At 42.7% G+C, this 16,377-nt stretch overlaps 1 protein-coding gene and 1 non-coding gene across 2 annotated transcripts; both read right to left on the bottom strand.

The window, feature by feature from the left end:
* Nucleotides 1-473: 473 nt before the first annotated feature.
* LOC144529613 (transportin-2) lies at nucleotides 474-15,970 on the bottom strand. Its single transcript, XM_078268786.1, has 25 exons — nucleotides 15,880-15,970; nucleotides 14,133-14,232; nucleotides 13,856-13,931; nucleotides 13,021-13,170; nucleotides 12,613-12,719; nucleotides 10,715-10,848; nucleotides 9,471-9,552; nucleotides 9,204-9,326; nucleotides 8,759-8,877; nucleotides 8,531-8,591; nucleotides 7,942-8,113; nucleotides 7,477-7,629; nucleotides 6,187-6,412; nucleotides 5,827-5,998; nucleotides 5,431-5,517; nucleotides 5,054-5,161; nucleotides 4,798-4,956; nucleotides 4,622-4,709; nucleotides 4,348-4,446; nucleotides 3,253-3,348; nucleotides 3,072-3,147; nucleotides 2,573-2,672; nucleotides 1,458-1,532; nucleotides 844-992; nucleotides 474-628 (listed from the first exon to the last, which is right to left on the bottom strand). The coding sequence occupies exons 2-24, from the start codon at nucleotides 14,229-14,231 to the stop codon at nucleotides 885-887; spliced, it is 2,670 nt and encodes an 889-aa protein (XP_078124912.1). The 5' UTR covers nucleotide 14,232; nucleotides 15,880-15,970; the 3' UTR covers nucleotides 474-628; nucleotides 844-884.
* Nucleotides 14,354-14,422, bottom strand: LOC144530858 (small nucleolar RNA SNORD41). Its single transcript, XR_013503162.1, has one exon. It is a non-coding gene; the product is annotated as a small nucleolar RNA SNORD41 (small nucleolar RNA).
* Nucleotides 15,971-16,377: the final 407 nt, after the last annotated feature.

Raw genomic sequence — 16,377 nt, 5'->3', positions numbered from 1 at the left:
AGCTAAATGTACATGTGAAAATAGGATAAGACCCATGTATATGCACACCAAATGGTTTATGCAATTTCGCCGTAAAAGGTGCAAACAAATTGTGCACATTTCCTGCATTGTTACATAGTAAAAGCTTTTGTTTTGTTGTTTTTTAGCCTCTGGCACGAGCCTGTTTAAACGCGTCTAAATGTGTGTCTACGGACTACGTGCATTGTGGTGTTTGGGACTGTGGCACCCAATGCTGGTTCCGATAATTCCTTTGTATGTACCTATCTGCCAACCCTCCCCAACCCCCCACCCCACCTATCTTAACAAAATAATCAAATCAAGGAGGGGGCAGTCAAAGCCAGCCTCACCTGCCTAGGATTTCTGCGGTGCCGTTGGCGAAAGTCACTTTTGAGTGTGTTGGATTTAGTGAGGCATTTAATCCGAGAGGTATATGTATATCCCCAGTTTACCCTCCCACACCCACCACCCTCCCTCCCTCCCTCCCTCAGAGAGACACACAGGGAGCAGGGGGAAAGGGGACCATCCGCTGAGTGAAGGGTCAAAGCCAGTCACATTCCCTCCAGCTCTCATTTCTCCCCACAATCTGGGCAGTGCAACGAGTTCCCCAGTAACCCTCCCCTACGTTAACCTGGGGAAAAGACAGAAGAACACAAAGGGATTTAAAAAAAATCGGATTACGTGAATAAGTGTAGAGATCATATGAATGGGTCGGTGGTGAAAAGTGGGGTACTGGATCAGAAAATGGATTTGGGAACAAAATGTATCATTGTTTATCAATGAGCTGGGGTTTTCATCATCTCCAGAAGGGGGTCTGGGGGTAGACTGTATGTTTGCTGGACATACCTAACAGGTTGGTGTCCTGTGTGGACAAGGAGGAGGTCGGGTTAGACGCCGTAGCAGGCCGACAGGCGCTCCTTCAACAGAGGTGGGAACTGCTCCGAGAATTGCTGCCAGTTCTCTTCCCCGACCTGATCCTTAAAGCCATGCAAGATCTTCGAAAAATAAAACAGAAAAACATCATGGAGGACTTGCATCTCTTTATGGATATTTAAAAATGGTGGGTTTAAGGATGTATTTGATGCATAATTGCTGACTGAGGAGATACACCTCTATCTATACAGGATGTAACAAAGCAATTGGCTGTTTGCTCAACATAAATGAGAGCCAGTGAGTAATTCGCTTATGCTGTCCTGAACATGAAAATTTCTGGTTTACGGAGAACTGCTCCCCCTCCACAAACTGCAAGCTCTGCACACACTTCTCAGACTCAAAAATTCATCCGCAGCATGTTGTCAGATTTCGAATGTCTGATAAGTGATCATCACAGTGTGGGGCAAGTGAGCATTACACATGGGGAGGGAACATTTTATTCCATCTAAAATAAGGCCCATCGCATTAGATCAATGTCTGACGAGATGGAATCAGTAATATGGTGTTCCTTTTGATGAGGCGCTTACCTTGTAAAACATGTCTCTCAGGTCGTCGTTGGGGTTGACCCAGGAGGCCACAGCGTCACAGAAGAAAATGAAATCCTGGACATAGAGTGGACTTGTTACGAGTAAATTCAGAGCTCATGTGAATGGCAAAGGGGTGAAAAGTTTCTGGATCAAAACAAATGAATTTGGTCTGGAACGAGGCTGTCAAGTCACTCACTCGACTCGAGACAGCTACTCAATGAACAAGGCTGAATGAACCGTTCGAGAACTGGGAGGTCATAGAAGCTAGCACTGACAGCGCTATGGAGATAGCTCTGGCTATGTGAGACTCGCTACTTGCAGGAAAAACTACAAAATCGATGCAGTCGCAACACATTTCTATAACATCCTGTGGGGCTTAATATGTAGCCTACAAGAATGGGCTTATTACAAATGAGATGTTTTACTGTACACCCCAAAACATTGTATCAATACTCAGCTTACCACTTAAACTAGGCTTGAGTTGGAGGATGATACTGAACAAACGAGAGCGCAACGTTTGACTTCACCAGTTTTATTTTTTTCATGTAATGTTAAAGTCAAGCTCCTCGGATGGTTGTTCTTCAGACTTTGGTGTGTTCATGAGTTTTAGGCCTAAGTCATGCATTTAAATATACATTTTATCTTTATTAATGTAAACTTATGATGACTGGTAAACGCATTGAATTAAAGTTTTGTGGGACGGGCAGCTACCCTGGAAATCCAGAGTTCTCACGAGAGCACAATTTGAATTTGCTCAGCTAGTCACTCTGGCATTCAGTAATGATGCTCATTAACTATGCCCTTGTAGTGAGCTGCACCAATCAAATCTGTGCATCTGATATAGGCGGACCAGAGGCGAGCTAAACAGATGACGACAGCAGCTGTGTTGCAGAAGCTGATGTACATGTACTATAACGGACAGTGTCACGGAGAAACTGATGCTCTATTTTGCAAAAAGTAGCAATACTTAAAAGGTTCAATCCCTTTAAGTCTATTACACGCATCAACTCGAAAGAACAGATTCTGGAAAAGAGTCGGTCTGCCCATCACTAGAGGAAGGGCGCCCCCATCTCTCCAACCCCTGCAGCCTCAGCTTTAAAGCACACCCCCCTCACCTGCACCACTCCTGCAGGGTTGACGCCAATCATCACACAGATTCCCCTGAAGGCGGAGTCTTTCTCCTCGTTATCTCGAATATTCCTCAATGATGTGCACCTGGGAAGAGGTAAAATGACGAGACAAAAGGTGGAATGTATTAATTCATCAATTTGGTTGCTGCGGGTCTTTATGATGAGCGAAAATTGAATTTATAACAGCGCATATTCTCTTCTTTCAACAAAGTAACTAAACTGATGAAAGTGCATCCCTACATAGTGCAAAAAGGGCTTCTCGGACTTGGACCAGAAAATCAAAGAATAGGCCTTGTGTGTGTGTGAGTGTGTGAGTGTGTGAGTGTGTGAGTGAGTGAGAGAGTGAGTGAGTGAGAGAGAGTGAGTGAGTGAGAGAGTGAGTGAGAGTGAGTGAGTGAGTGAGTGAGAGAGAGAGAGAGAGAGAGAGAGAGAGAGAGAAAGAGAGAAAGAGAGAGAGAGAGAGAATATATAAAATTAATCTCACCATGGTCTAATGAATTGCTGCAGCTGTGGTGCCACCTCCTGGGGACAGACATAACCCAGTCTGCCAATCGTAATGGCTGCAGACAGGGAGACAAAAAAAACATCACATTAACTCCCAAGACACTTCCCAATGTTTGAAACACATGTCCCAACCTATACAGGGTCTATGGCTGTGTATGTACCTGTGTTTTCTAGCAGAGTCTTGGGTGTGTTGGGTCTATTGATGATCTCAACCAGGTGTGGCAGAACCATTCCCACATACGGCTGCATCTCTGCACCTAGAAAAACGTTAAGAACACAGTTTATTCAAAAAGGCATGCATATATGTAGTAGTCCAGGCACTGTTTTTTGTAATATAGGTTTTTTTTTGTTTTTTTCTTTTATGTATCGATTGCTGTTGCAGAGTGAGCAACATTCTGTTCATTATGAGATTTCTGTAACCAGAACCCTAAATGTCCAATGTATTACAGGATGAATCCTTACAGCTGCCATCATTGTTACAAAAGGTGTCTGCAAATTCAATCAGCAAAGACATCAGCACAGGAATGACTCCAACTCAAATAATTGTATAGCATTATTATTAGTAGTATAGCAGTTTGCATAAAAAGAAAGGCCAGTCTCAACAACTCGTTAATTTAGTTGTTGGTCTAAAACATGGTTTGCTGGTGTCCCTTCGCTCACCACGACACTTGTGCCTGTAAGATATCAGTGTGTCACTGGGCTGACTGGATCATGCACAATTGCACACACGCACGCACACGCTTTTCAGTGCTACGCCATTTCATGGCAGAAGTGTTACGGCAGAGAAAAGTGGAAAAGCACACTGCATGACCCACTTATACAATCAGGCAAAGTTTGCCAAAATCCTAAATACATGCCTACATCTATAGACATTGTTCGGCCTGTTCTGATAGGTAATGAATGTGTAACTATGAAAAATTCTTCAAAGTCCAAGAACAATTAATGCCAAAGAGGGAAGACAAAGGCGGTGCCGTTTGCACAGACCTGCAGATCTGTTTGCGCTTGTCGCACACCAGCTTGCACGCATGTAAACCTGCAGATTCAAGACGGAAAACACTCAACTGTGCCACCTACCGCAACATTAGGTGTGCCATATTTGGATCAGAAAATATAGGAACAAAATGTATCATTTTGTGTCAATGAGCTGGGTGTTTCATCATATCCAAATACTGGGCACGTGTCTTCAGTGAACACAAGCATTTGTTAAAATAAAATAAAGAACAAGCATCAACAATAAGTGTGACCTGCTTTCTCACCCATTTGCATGGAGATCTCTCCAATGGCCCAGGTGGCATTGTTACACACGGAGATAAACTCTGGGTTCAGGTTGAGCCCCAGGATGGGCATGAACTCAGCTGGGAGGGAGTACATGGACACACAATGGTTACAATACAAACAAAAGTGACATCCAATCACACACACACACACACACAATCAATGCGGGGTGCTAACCAGATGTTAGAGGACAGGTGATGTAATTCAATCTACATGTGGTGGAGGTTAGTCAGAGCTCTTATAAAGCACACTCACCAATGCAGGGCTTAACATGGAGGAAACACGCCTTTGTTAGATCACCCAGCAGAGCGAAGGAGCTTTGCCTCACCTCAGGCATAGTATCCTGCAACACAAACCAGACACCTTAGTGTTACACTTATGAACATGTCCAGGTTTAAAGTAGTATAACTAATAAACACACTGCCTCATACCTGCATGCACTGGAAAAGCAGGGTCATGATGTTCGAGCGGGCCACTAGCTGTTCCACGTGACCCCCCAAACCCTCAGCCAGGCCGCTCAGCAGATCCAAGGCCACAATCATAAAATCCTTGTCAGGAGCCTCGTACTGGTCTGGATGCTGGTTGTACATCTGTACAGACAAGGTAGATTCAGTTTCATGGTCTCTTCTGTACCTCTGAAAATAGATCACTAAATACACAACACAATCATTTACTTTGCATTCTCACCATAGCCTGAGCTAGTGTCTTCTGGACTAGTGTGACACAGCGCTGATAGACAGGCTCACAGTAAGGCAGAAACCCACTCTGCAGGGCGGTTGCTACTGACGACAGACACTGGAAGAAACACATATGCAAAATGTGTTGTCTGTGGTGTATGCCCAATAAAATAGACATGGAAGCAATCAAACAACTTTATCGATTCATTGTTTTATGGCAATAGACACTCCACAATTCAACGATAATGTTCTGTGTCTTTTCAGTGTGAAAGAGCTATGATGTAAAAAGTTCAGACATAATCTGAACCAAACATGGCTCAGTGTGTCAGAAAAATGTGCCCAATTGAAATAAAAATCAAAGTATTGCTTTAAAAATCAACTTCTCACCTCTAGTAGTGGGAAGAGATCCTTGTCTTCATCTTTCAGCTCGTTCCACTTGGCAATAAGGGGGGGCATCAACTTCTGAATGTACTCCTGAGGAACAATATAAATTGGTATGATCAGGGTTTCCCTTTCCATTTAAAGTATTTGACAAAGACATATGATTGAATTTTTTAAAAATGTCAATCTTTTAGCTTTTTCTGCAGAGTCAGATGCGAAGCCACTCCATAGGTCTGTTCAATATAAAGCTACAACTAGCAGTTAGCTTAGCATAAAGGCTGAAAACTGCTCTGTCTAGCAGTAACAAAAACAGCTAAAATTAAAAAAAATAATAAATAAATAGTTTTCTATAGTTTAAGTGCAAAACAAATAAGTGCAGGTCTCAATTTCACAGGTACTTACAGGCTGATTGAGGTGGTGGCCCACTGAGTCTGCTAGAGTTCCTATGGCATCGTAGAGAATGAGGAGATTTTTGTGCTGGTACTTCCCAAATGCAAACACCAGTGTGTCCAGGATAAAGCTCAGGTAGGGCACCAGCTCTGTGCACGCCTCCTCTTCTAGGGTGGCAAACGCACTGAGAGAAAACCCAAGATGGACAGGTCAATATTTATTTTCAGGTATAGTTCTGCCAGTCTAGGAATGATACATGCGGGGTGAGGATCAGAAAGCAATATGGGAACAAAGTGTATCATTGTTAATCAATGAGCTGGGATTTTCATCATATCCACATACGAAGGAGAAGAGAAGTGTTTAGCTGCTCACCTGCAAGCGGCCTCTTGCACCCTCTTGTTGCCGTCCAAGATGCGCTTAAGAAGCTCTGTCATAAGGGGTTTGAGGTAGGAGTCGGGGGGCTGGGAGACTACCCAATGGGCATAGCGACTCAGGGTCCAGCAGGCAATGGAGCGCACCAGGGCCTTTTTGTCGCAGAGACACTGGATAAGGTGGGGGATCAGCTCCGGTAGGTAGGGCACCATGCCCTGCATGCAACCTGAGGCATAGAGCGAGGAGCGAATAATTACAAGTGAAATTAATAAGTTGTAATTAATAAACAATAACAGATTTCCCCTTTATAGTACCTTCCTTCCCACAGGGTCGGACAACACATTGCACAAACTAGTACTTTGAGGATAACTAGTATGAATGAGAGCGACTGTTGGAAGCTTTGAGTTGTTCTTACATCAGATATACACTTGAGTCATGTGTGGACAGGCTTTAGATAAAGCAGTGTTTGCTTAATTTAACCAAAAAAGGCCTATATATCCTATTAGTAGATTTTAACTGGGTCAGTGGAATATGTAGTGGTCACTCCAGATGACTTATTATGGCCTCTCAGCACCGTCTGGCAACATTTTTCCTGAGCCTCTGGCTTCACCCTAGTCTATTTATTCCAAAAGTGGAGACATTTGTTCAGGCATAGGTAAGGATTTGCTTAGCTTGTGCAAATCTGGATCAGAAAATATAGGAACAATAGGTATCATTGTAAATCAATGAGCTGGGTTTTTCATCATGTCCAGAAGCAACTCCATATTAAAAAGAGACTCAGCCTGTCAAGAGGACTGCTGCTCTCCCAAATTGTGTTTGAAAAAATAATTACTCCTAATGTTTCATATACCTCTTTCACACCAATAACAAGGGTCGGTTTGATGTGTATTAAGGAGTGTGCCCCTCCACAGAGCATACTTTTGTCATAGGATTACCAGGTCATGAAAATATTATGAAGTGTTTTGTAAAACCTTTTACCTTTGTAAAATCATGGCATGTGCTGTGCAGCATTTGAGCAGCTGACTTTATCTGCAGAGGTCCCGGGACAAACTGACATTTGACTGACTTTTAAACACAAAGTAAACCCTGTTTCAGCCCTCTGTGTGAAAGGGGTAATACCGTTATTTAAATGTTTGAAAACATTTAACATTATGAACAGAAATCACCTAAAAACATACATCGTATTCAGCTTCTATAAGCAGTCAGGCATTCACAATAAGGATTAGATACAGCTCACTTTTCGGATCTCCTAAGACAAATCTGTGAGAAATCTAGTCCTGCAAGTCTTACCCTCAGCTATTGCCCCCAAAACCAGGATGCCAGACTCCTTGATGACCCAGTCGGGGTGGAAGAGCAGGCCTTTCAGGAGCGGCAGGAGGTGGGGCAGCAGCTCGTCACGAAACACGTTGGCCAGCACATCCAGGGCTGCAGCTGAACACTTCCCTACATCCAAAAGAAGAGCCCACTTACAATCCTCCTTCATCCCCCAACCTGCTGGTCCTTTGTGTCACAGGTGACTTGAAAGCAGAAGACGTTTTAGTTGTCTAAACTGAGTATGCTAAATTTGGGTTGTTAATACCAACAATTCTACTTTTATTAAAATGATTGTACAACCTGCCGAAAGATGCATGGAAGAGACGGAGATGATATGCAAAAGACACAAGATGGATTCAGACCCAAACCGGCTAAGTGTACAATAGCATATCACAAGAATTCCTATTCAAGTCTCTGTAACTGCATTTCTTCATCACTTACGCAGGTTCCAGTCTGACAGTGTGTCGTCATCATCGTCGTCGTCATCTTCAATGTCCTCGCCCTCCTCGCCCTCCCCTCCTTCATGCTGCAGAGTGACAGTGCGCGACTTGTGGAAACGGGGCTTAATGTCCTGATCGCTATCTGGTACTGCCTCGTCCTCCTCCACATCGCCCTGGACAAACGCACAAATTTTACTTTAGCTGCATCGTTACATGTACTTCGAGACACTTTAAAAAAAAAAAAAAAAACAGCCCCAGGACCAGTTCTAAATCAGCATCTTTCTCCTGTGTTATTAGCTGTAATTTTGAATGCACGTTTTGCGGTCATTGTATATTACTATTAAGCAACAGCCGAGCACAGAGCCTTTGCAAATCTGGATCAGAAAATATAGGAACAATAGGTATCATTGTAAATCAATGAGCTGGGTTTTTCATCATGTCCAGATGCAAGACGGACTCAAAAGTCCAACTCCATGTTGAAGATACTCAGCCTGTCAAGAGGACTGCTGCTCTCCCAAGTGATGGTAAAAAATTAGATTCTAATGTCTCAAACAGTATTAAAAACAGTACAAGTCCGAGAGAGAGCTTACCTTTAATAGTATGATGTCTATCTCTGAATACTTCATCCCATTTACCAAGATAGGTGTCAGTCTATATGAAGGGGGAAAGATTTGCGTGGTTAAAACAGCTGAGCTCACGTACAAGCTGATAAGTGGTTGATTCTTTAAATGATCAAAGAATTGAGTGTTTAGTAAAACCTAGAAGGTATATTAACACAGCACACGCATTACATCAACAGTGGTTAATATGCTACTCACTGCACCAGGTGTCCAGACAGCATCTCCTTACAGATGGGTTGCTCCGCTAAAGTCAGCCAAAACTCGCACGCCTCGAGAGCCACGTTCTCATCGGGGTCCTGGGTCCTCTGCAGCATGTACTGCAGGAGATTAGAAAAAGTACGTGCTTAAGACTCGGAAAGGCTTAGCTGACACAGCATAAAAAAAATTAAAAAAAAATGAATAGACATCGAGAGAATAATGCCACTATTAGGCAACAGCCCCTCACAGAGCCTTGACGAATCTGGATCAGAAAATATAGGAACAATAGGTATCATTGTAAATCAATGAGCTGGGTTTTTCATCACGTCCAGATGCAAGACAGACTTAAAAATCCACTTAATTCTAAGTGGAGTGAACTATGAACGTGGTCTAAATGTTCTCCCACATCTAAATTGCATTCAAGAGGTCTACAGCTACAGCTTACCTGGATGATGCTGTGCATGTGGGGGATGAGGCGGTCAATGCGGACCTCCAGTAACATGACCAGGGCTCGGCACACGTTCTTTCGAACCTCAGAGTCCTCATCTGCTGCCAGCGCAAACAGGCTCTAGTAGGGGAGAGGCGAAATAACACAAGACAGACATTTTTTATAAGCGGGGTAAAAGAAACACGACAGATGACCAACAAAACGGTTGGATTCAAAACAAAGCAATAGTCTTATTTTCCTCAGCGTTCAAAATGCACAGCTCACCTCTATGAAGGTGTCAATGTTGTCCATTAGGGCCTGGGCTCGGCCAATGATGAACTGGTTCACACAGGCGATGGCATGGGACCTGCAGCGACCCACAGGGAAAATTGATAAAGCCAGTGTAACATTAACAGTCAGGGCAAACAAGAGGTAGATTAGCGATGAAAATGCATAATGTGTCACTTTAATAAACATATACCATAGGGCTGGGCCATAAATCAATTTTATCGAGTCGAATGTGTAGTTAACGTCAATTTGTGTAAATGAAAATCGAGTTTCTCCTTAACATCCACCGACGCTCCCCTTTGGGCTCCCGTAGCTCCGAACTGGCTCAACCCCTCCCCCCGCGCGTTTGTCATAGAGCTACACAAACATGGCAGCGACTGGGACTAACGTCAATTCTTTTCTCGACTAGTCGTTTCATTACTTATCTGTAATCTCCGCCGAAATGACCGGTGTCGCACCGGCAGCTCGCGGTGCTCTGTCCCCGGCTGAGAGTCACCTATGCTCGGATAACTGAACCACCAGCTACCGCAGACCTGAAGAGTCAGAGGCGGTGTTGAGGAACTCTTTTGCAGCTCAACACATCTACTAAATGAGGCTGACACGACCGAGCTGTGACGGAGGTCTGTAGCCGCTTAAACAACTAGCAATCACCGCTCTGTAGCACGGAGCTCCTCTTCGACGTTTGCTTTTACCGCTGGTTAGCTACTACGAAGGAGCTTGCTACAGGTATGCTACATTCAAGAGACCATGGGATGTTAATGTACGTTACTCAGCAACAGGTGAAAACAGGGACAAGGTTGCGCAATAACGTTAACATTATTTGAACTTTTAGCGAGGAACAAGAATTGAATTACCTGTAGGCCTGTGTGAGAAAATAGCTTTATCTCACGCATCTGTTTTGTTGAAAAAAAATTTTTTTTGGCCATATCGCCCAGCCCTAATATACCAAAAGCAACATTTGGCATAGTCCTTCCTTGTTTTGCTAAAACGCTCGACAGTGGGAGCACGTGTGTTTTGGCCACAAAAAGAAAAAATAAAATAAAATATTGCAGTGAGAAGAACTTTGTAAATTGAATCCTATTGGCAATAATGCAACTCTTGAGAGGGGTGAAGTGACAGTAAGGTCAGAATATCTGGATCAGACAGTATGAATACGAACACCTTCATTGTCAGTCAGATGTTATTATGCATCACGCCCAGATGACAATGACAATCAGAATGAGTCCCTTTCTCTCCTGTACCTAATCTTGGGGCTGCAGTGCTTGAAGAACTGGAGGAATTTTGGTATCATAATGTTGAGAGGCCTGTTCAGAGCGTCGCTGTCCAGCAGCTCCGACGAGTCCTCGCAGATCTTCTGCAGTGCTCCAAACGAGCCCTGAGACACGGACATACACAGAGAGGCTGTCAAATCAAGCGCAAACATACAGGGACACAGAGGAGAGAGTGAGACTGCATCAGAAAATAAAACTGTAGTAAAAGTGCTGAGTGCACTGTACTGACTTTTCATCTGAATATTTAAAGAATTCATTGTAGTCACAAGTGCAAAACATTTCTCAAGTCATTAGATTTTCTCACAATGGGCATTTTCTATGTCAAACACAACGGTGAAAAAAAAGTATGTGTATGAGACTTGGATGTGTGAGCTGACAATTTTTTTTTTTTTAATGAATAGAGATTGATAGAAAAATACCACTATTGAGCAACAGCCTAGCACAGAGCCTTGGCAAATCTGGATCAGAAAATATAGGAACAATAGGTATCATTGTAAATCAATGAGCTGGGTTTTTCATCACGTCCAGATGCAAGACGGACTTAAAAGTCCAAATCCATGTTGACGATACTCAACAACCCTGTCAAGAGGACTGCTGCCAAATTGTTTAAAATAAAAAAATTTGATTCCCAATGTTTCATAAAGTGTCCATCCAAAAAATCTGATCAGACTGATCCCTGCTTTTACACACAAATACATATATACATACAGTGTTTCCCATACATTGATATATTTGTGGTGGTCCGCCACACAGTTCTCTCGCTCAAAACACAATAGACCCAACTCCTCCATGCAGATTGATTAATTAATGCCATTGATTATTCTACACACTCCAATACAGTAATGTAGGTGGCGGTATGAGCCTTAAACTTGGTTTGCGATCCACTAATTATCACACAGAAGAAGTTGCTTTTTCCCGACAACAATCCATTTCCCCTTTTGGTTAGTATTATGAATTTATTACCGGTATTTATTCAGGGTTTTTACGGCATAGAGAAAGTCAGCGCCAAAGGAATATCACAAGCGCAAAAACATCCGATTTTCAGCTGCCAGCGTTTGCAGAGTCAGACTGTACCGGACTCTCCAGGTGACCATGCTGCTCTGGGGACCAGCGGCGCAGCGAGACACCGCTGCTGTTGGATGCAGAGCTCTTCGTCCGCCAGAGCTCTCCATCCGTCCTTATTCTAACACTATTGTATTATTGTACAAATTAACAGTAATAGCAGTTACCTTATGTAAGTCACGCCTACATTTTTCAACTGAGGAGCAAAACATGCTCCTGACTTTCATGTCAAGTGTAGTCAGATGCGAAAGCCCCCTTCCCTTACTGCATTATACCATTACGTTTTTAAAAAGTTTTAATTGTTACCTGCAGAATTTTGTATAAAAATATTTGCAGTACAATTAATATAAGAAGCCTGCACATCTTTCTGCGTGTGCACCCCCCCACACCGGGTCAGCTACCACCACAAATAGAATCTAATTCTGTGGGAAACAATGTACATACATATAAAAATAAATGTGGATGTCTGCCATTTCTTTTACAGATCTGCACACTCATGGTTCACCCACACAGGGGTTTTCACTTATTTTGCCTGATTAGACCTCTTCTCGGGATGCAGGTACAAACTATGCTTGATTGACATCTCCCTCACTCTCCTGTTAGCTTTGTTGCATCTGCTAGACATTCATTTTATGATGTTTGGTGGCCTTATGCAATTCCCAGCTATACATACCTATAACCTGAGCAAAGGTTTAACCAAGAAAATAGCTGTGTGGGTGTGTAAGGCTTTAAAGGAAAGTGACGAAAGTTTTATGGCTTATAAAAAAAAAGAAAAAGAACAAGGGCAGAGCAGGGTAAGTGCAGACCTCGCAGGTGTTGTAGTCATCGGAGTTGAGCAAGTTGCAGAGCTGGGGCAGCAGCTCAGGCCATGTTTGTAGCTCTCCCTTGGAGGCAATAGTAGTGATCAGGATGCCTAGAAGAGCAAGAGAGAAGCAGAAGATACCAGACGTCAGATATTGATTCATAATTAACGGGACCGTGAGCAGTTGCCTTTGTAGCAGCTGCCCTTGTAGCAGCTCTGGATCAGACAGTATGAATACAAATACCTTCATGGGCAGTCAGGTGTTTAATGTTTTTATGCATCATCTCCAGAGGGTAACGGAAGGGATAGCAGGCAGAGGAGCATGTGTATTGGGTGTGTGGAAGGAAGCTAGCCCACAAAAATAATTAATGCCACATGCCAATACAATGCCCACCAAAACGCACAAACTCACCAATAGTGGCACGAATGAGCGGTGAGGGGTCACCGATGTTGTTGAGACATTCCTGTTTGATGAAGTCAGCAACAGTTGGGGGGAAATTCTGGTAGTGGGCCTTAACATTGTTCTTCAGTATCAGACCGCTCAGAGAGCGAGTCGGCTCATCTGAGGAGAGGAAGACATTTACAAATAAGCTGACAAGACAATACAAATGTATCCTGATAACAGTCCTTCCAGAAAAATGCGTGAAAATGAGTTTTTTTTCGCGATTGTTGCGGGCAAAAATTAGGCACGTTTTCTTAAAAAATGCGATGGACTATGCGGGATATTTATACAACTTTATGCGATGAAAATTGCGGTTTCATCATGGCTTCATCGCAGGGTTTGCAGCTTTTCGATGACGTTCACGTCGCGTAATTACGTCATTTTCAATTTTGCAACGAAAATGCGGGGATTATGAAATCATGCAAGCCCTGCATATTTTATGCGGAAATCGACAATTTATGCGGCGTATTTGAAAAAAATGCAGCCCCCGCATAAATATGCGGACTTTGGCTGATTATGCATTGAATTATGCGATCACATAATCACGTTTTTCTGGAGGGACTGCCGATAACCAGCATAGATGAATCAATCCAACCTTTTCCTATTCAGATACCAGTTTTGAGTTCTACCTGAACTCAGGATTTTTTCTTTTCACTGTGTGGAACTGATTGGGATCTTTTCCCCCCCGATAAGGTCATGTGTCAACTATGGCCGAAGACATTCACTCAACATATATTTTCAGGCCTGTGCAATTTTTTTGGTGGTTTAAATTGATGAAAGAGGATACACACATATGGCTACTCACCTTCAGTTTTGAGTCGCGTGAGAACAAAGATGAGATAGTTGTTGAAGTCGGGGAATTGGTTGAGTTGTTCGAGTTTCTAGCATGATAGTTCAGGAGCATTTTACTTTGAGCATTGAAATTAAGCAACTAACCGTTAATCTCTATGCTAAGTAACATGTTAAAAAATAAAGAATGACAATCTTCTACATGGAATCATCAATACTTTAAACATATACAACTTCCCACCCCTTCCACTCAACTACAGTAAACACCCTCAGATTGCACTGTAGTAGGATACTTGTTGGACTGCTCTCTGCGTGACTGTGTTGGGTGACTGCGAGTCTTTGAGCAGTTGGAGGACCTGCTGAAGTCCCTGCTCATCTGGCTGCCACTCCATCCTGAAAAAGCAGTAAAAAAAATGAACATTAACTTCGTTCTATACATGTTTTCCAGTGAATTCTTATAATGTACATATATTACAAAAGTACAAGTAAAGAGAAATAGGTTAGCAAGTGGTCTTTGGATCAGACAGTATGAATACAAACACCATCAATGGCAGTCAGAAGTTTTTTGATGCATCATCTCCAAAGTCCACATGTATGGTCAGGAAAGCAATGTAAAAGGACAATGTACAGAACATAATGAGAGAGCTCCATTGCATGCAGTTAAGTCTGCTTAAACTATAATGACTCATAATGCAAATCAGACTTTTCAAACGTGTAGAGAAGTTCTGCAGAACTTCTCTACCTCCAGTCTTTATACCCAAATAGTGCATTTAACCTTACCTTGTATCATATGATGTAATTCAAAGTCTAAGATAGCTTCAGTAATCATTGTGTCCAAATCATTTGATGGTCCTATGCTGATCCTTTTTTTTTTAATCAGTCATGGCAATACACTACTAAAAAGAGCCCCTGCTTAATAATCTGAGAAGTTATATAAACCTCTACAGACACTACTTAGTGTTATCTTCTTACTTAGTGTGGCACATGGTGTTGTAGGTTCGAAGCGGACAGTGGCCCACTACAGATAGGTAAGGGGAAGCTTGAGATACATATAATATAAACGCAGCAGCGGTTGGACTCGGAAGGTCAGCAATACCAACATCTAAAATGTTAATTGGAAATCAGTTTGCGGCACAAAAAACTAGGACATTAGACAACCCGTCCAGCTAAAATCTCTGTAACCCGGCTTAGCCGTTCCACGTTAATCCTACCCCCACCCCCATGCCACCCGAGCCGTTGGTCTAGCTAAACTGCAGAAACGCTTTATGTCTCAATATTTCTCGTTCAAGTTAGCATTGTACAACACGTGGGCACGAGTCTCGCGATTTACGCGAGGGATCGTATTCATTGTGGTTGGTCAGAGTGAGAAAAGTCGTCGGGGAATAAGTTAACGTTATATAGCTAGCATATAAGCTATGTAGCAGGGCCGCCATGTCCGCTTCCTAGCTAGCAGTCCGTCTGGTTTAGCTAGCTACATCAACTAACGTTACATTTGACTGGGCTGGTTATTTTACTCTCATTGTAACGTCCATAATCGATTATCTTATCGGTTGGTTCTGCACCATTTGAGATGCCTATAAACAGTTGATCGATGCTACCAAAGTTGCCCTTCTTGTTCGGGCCTGGTCGACAGGGCAGCTCCAGGCGGGGTAACGTTAACCTTAGTCACAATGTGCCCGGCATTAAAATAGGCAAATACCGCCATTTGGTATCCAAATACTGCCCTGTACCAACTTGTCCTTTTAGAATAAGATAACATCTGAATGGCAACGTAAGGGATCGCGGTTAACATATCGTTGGCAACCAGTAATAGGTACAAACTTGGTGAACACGTTTTGCGAGCTAACTTAGCCGCTAAGCAGTTTCTGCCTGGCAACGCTAGCTAGCTAATGCTAGCCAGGCTAGCGTAAATGCTCCATAACGGACACTTGCTTTAATTATCGCTTTATCAGAACACCTTACTCGATGAGGGGGTCTGATCGACGTAATATATGTCTAAAACGTTTTGTCAAAGTACAAGCCTACTGATACTGTACCTACAATATTGACTTGGACGTTGAATTATCGTACTGGGCCGCTCTCCTCCCGTGCTTCGTAGCGGTTCTTCTTGTTCAAAAGAGCACGCCGACTGAAATTGTCCTATGGCGGCTTCCGTTCAGTACACATTTCGCTAACTACGCGAGATTACAGAAGCCCCTTTGTTTTTTTTCCACACTTTTAAAATAGTAGTTAATGATTAGGCACAAAACATAATACACAAATAAAGTGGGCTTACAAACAACCAATTAAATAAGATTAAATTATGTTACATGAAATGTATATATTTATAAATCATAGAAGTAGGACGTGGATGGGGTTTTGATCATGATATTGTGATCAGTATAATCTCATCAAAATAAATGTATATGATAAATGTCCTCAACTCAGCATTTTGTTTGCATTTCAAATGATCATTCATGTCATTTTTATTACTGGGAAGGATGTGCAGCAGATCTTTTAGACGAGTGTATCTTATAAATTCATCACTTCAACACTGTT

Source organism: Sander vitreus, chromosome 15, assembly GCF_031162955.1.
Source record: "Sander vitreus isolate 19-12246 chromosome 15, sanVit1, whole genome shotgun sequence".
Lineage (NCBI taxonomy): Eukaryota > Metazoa > Chordata > Actinopteri > Perciformes > Percidae > Sander > Sander vitreus.
The sequence above is the reverse complement of the archived record's forward strand: the minus strand, read 5'-3'. Positions and strand labels throughout refer to the sequence as shown.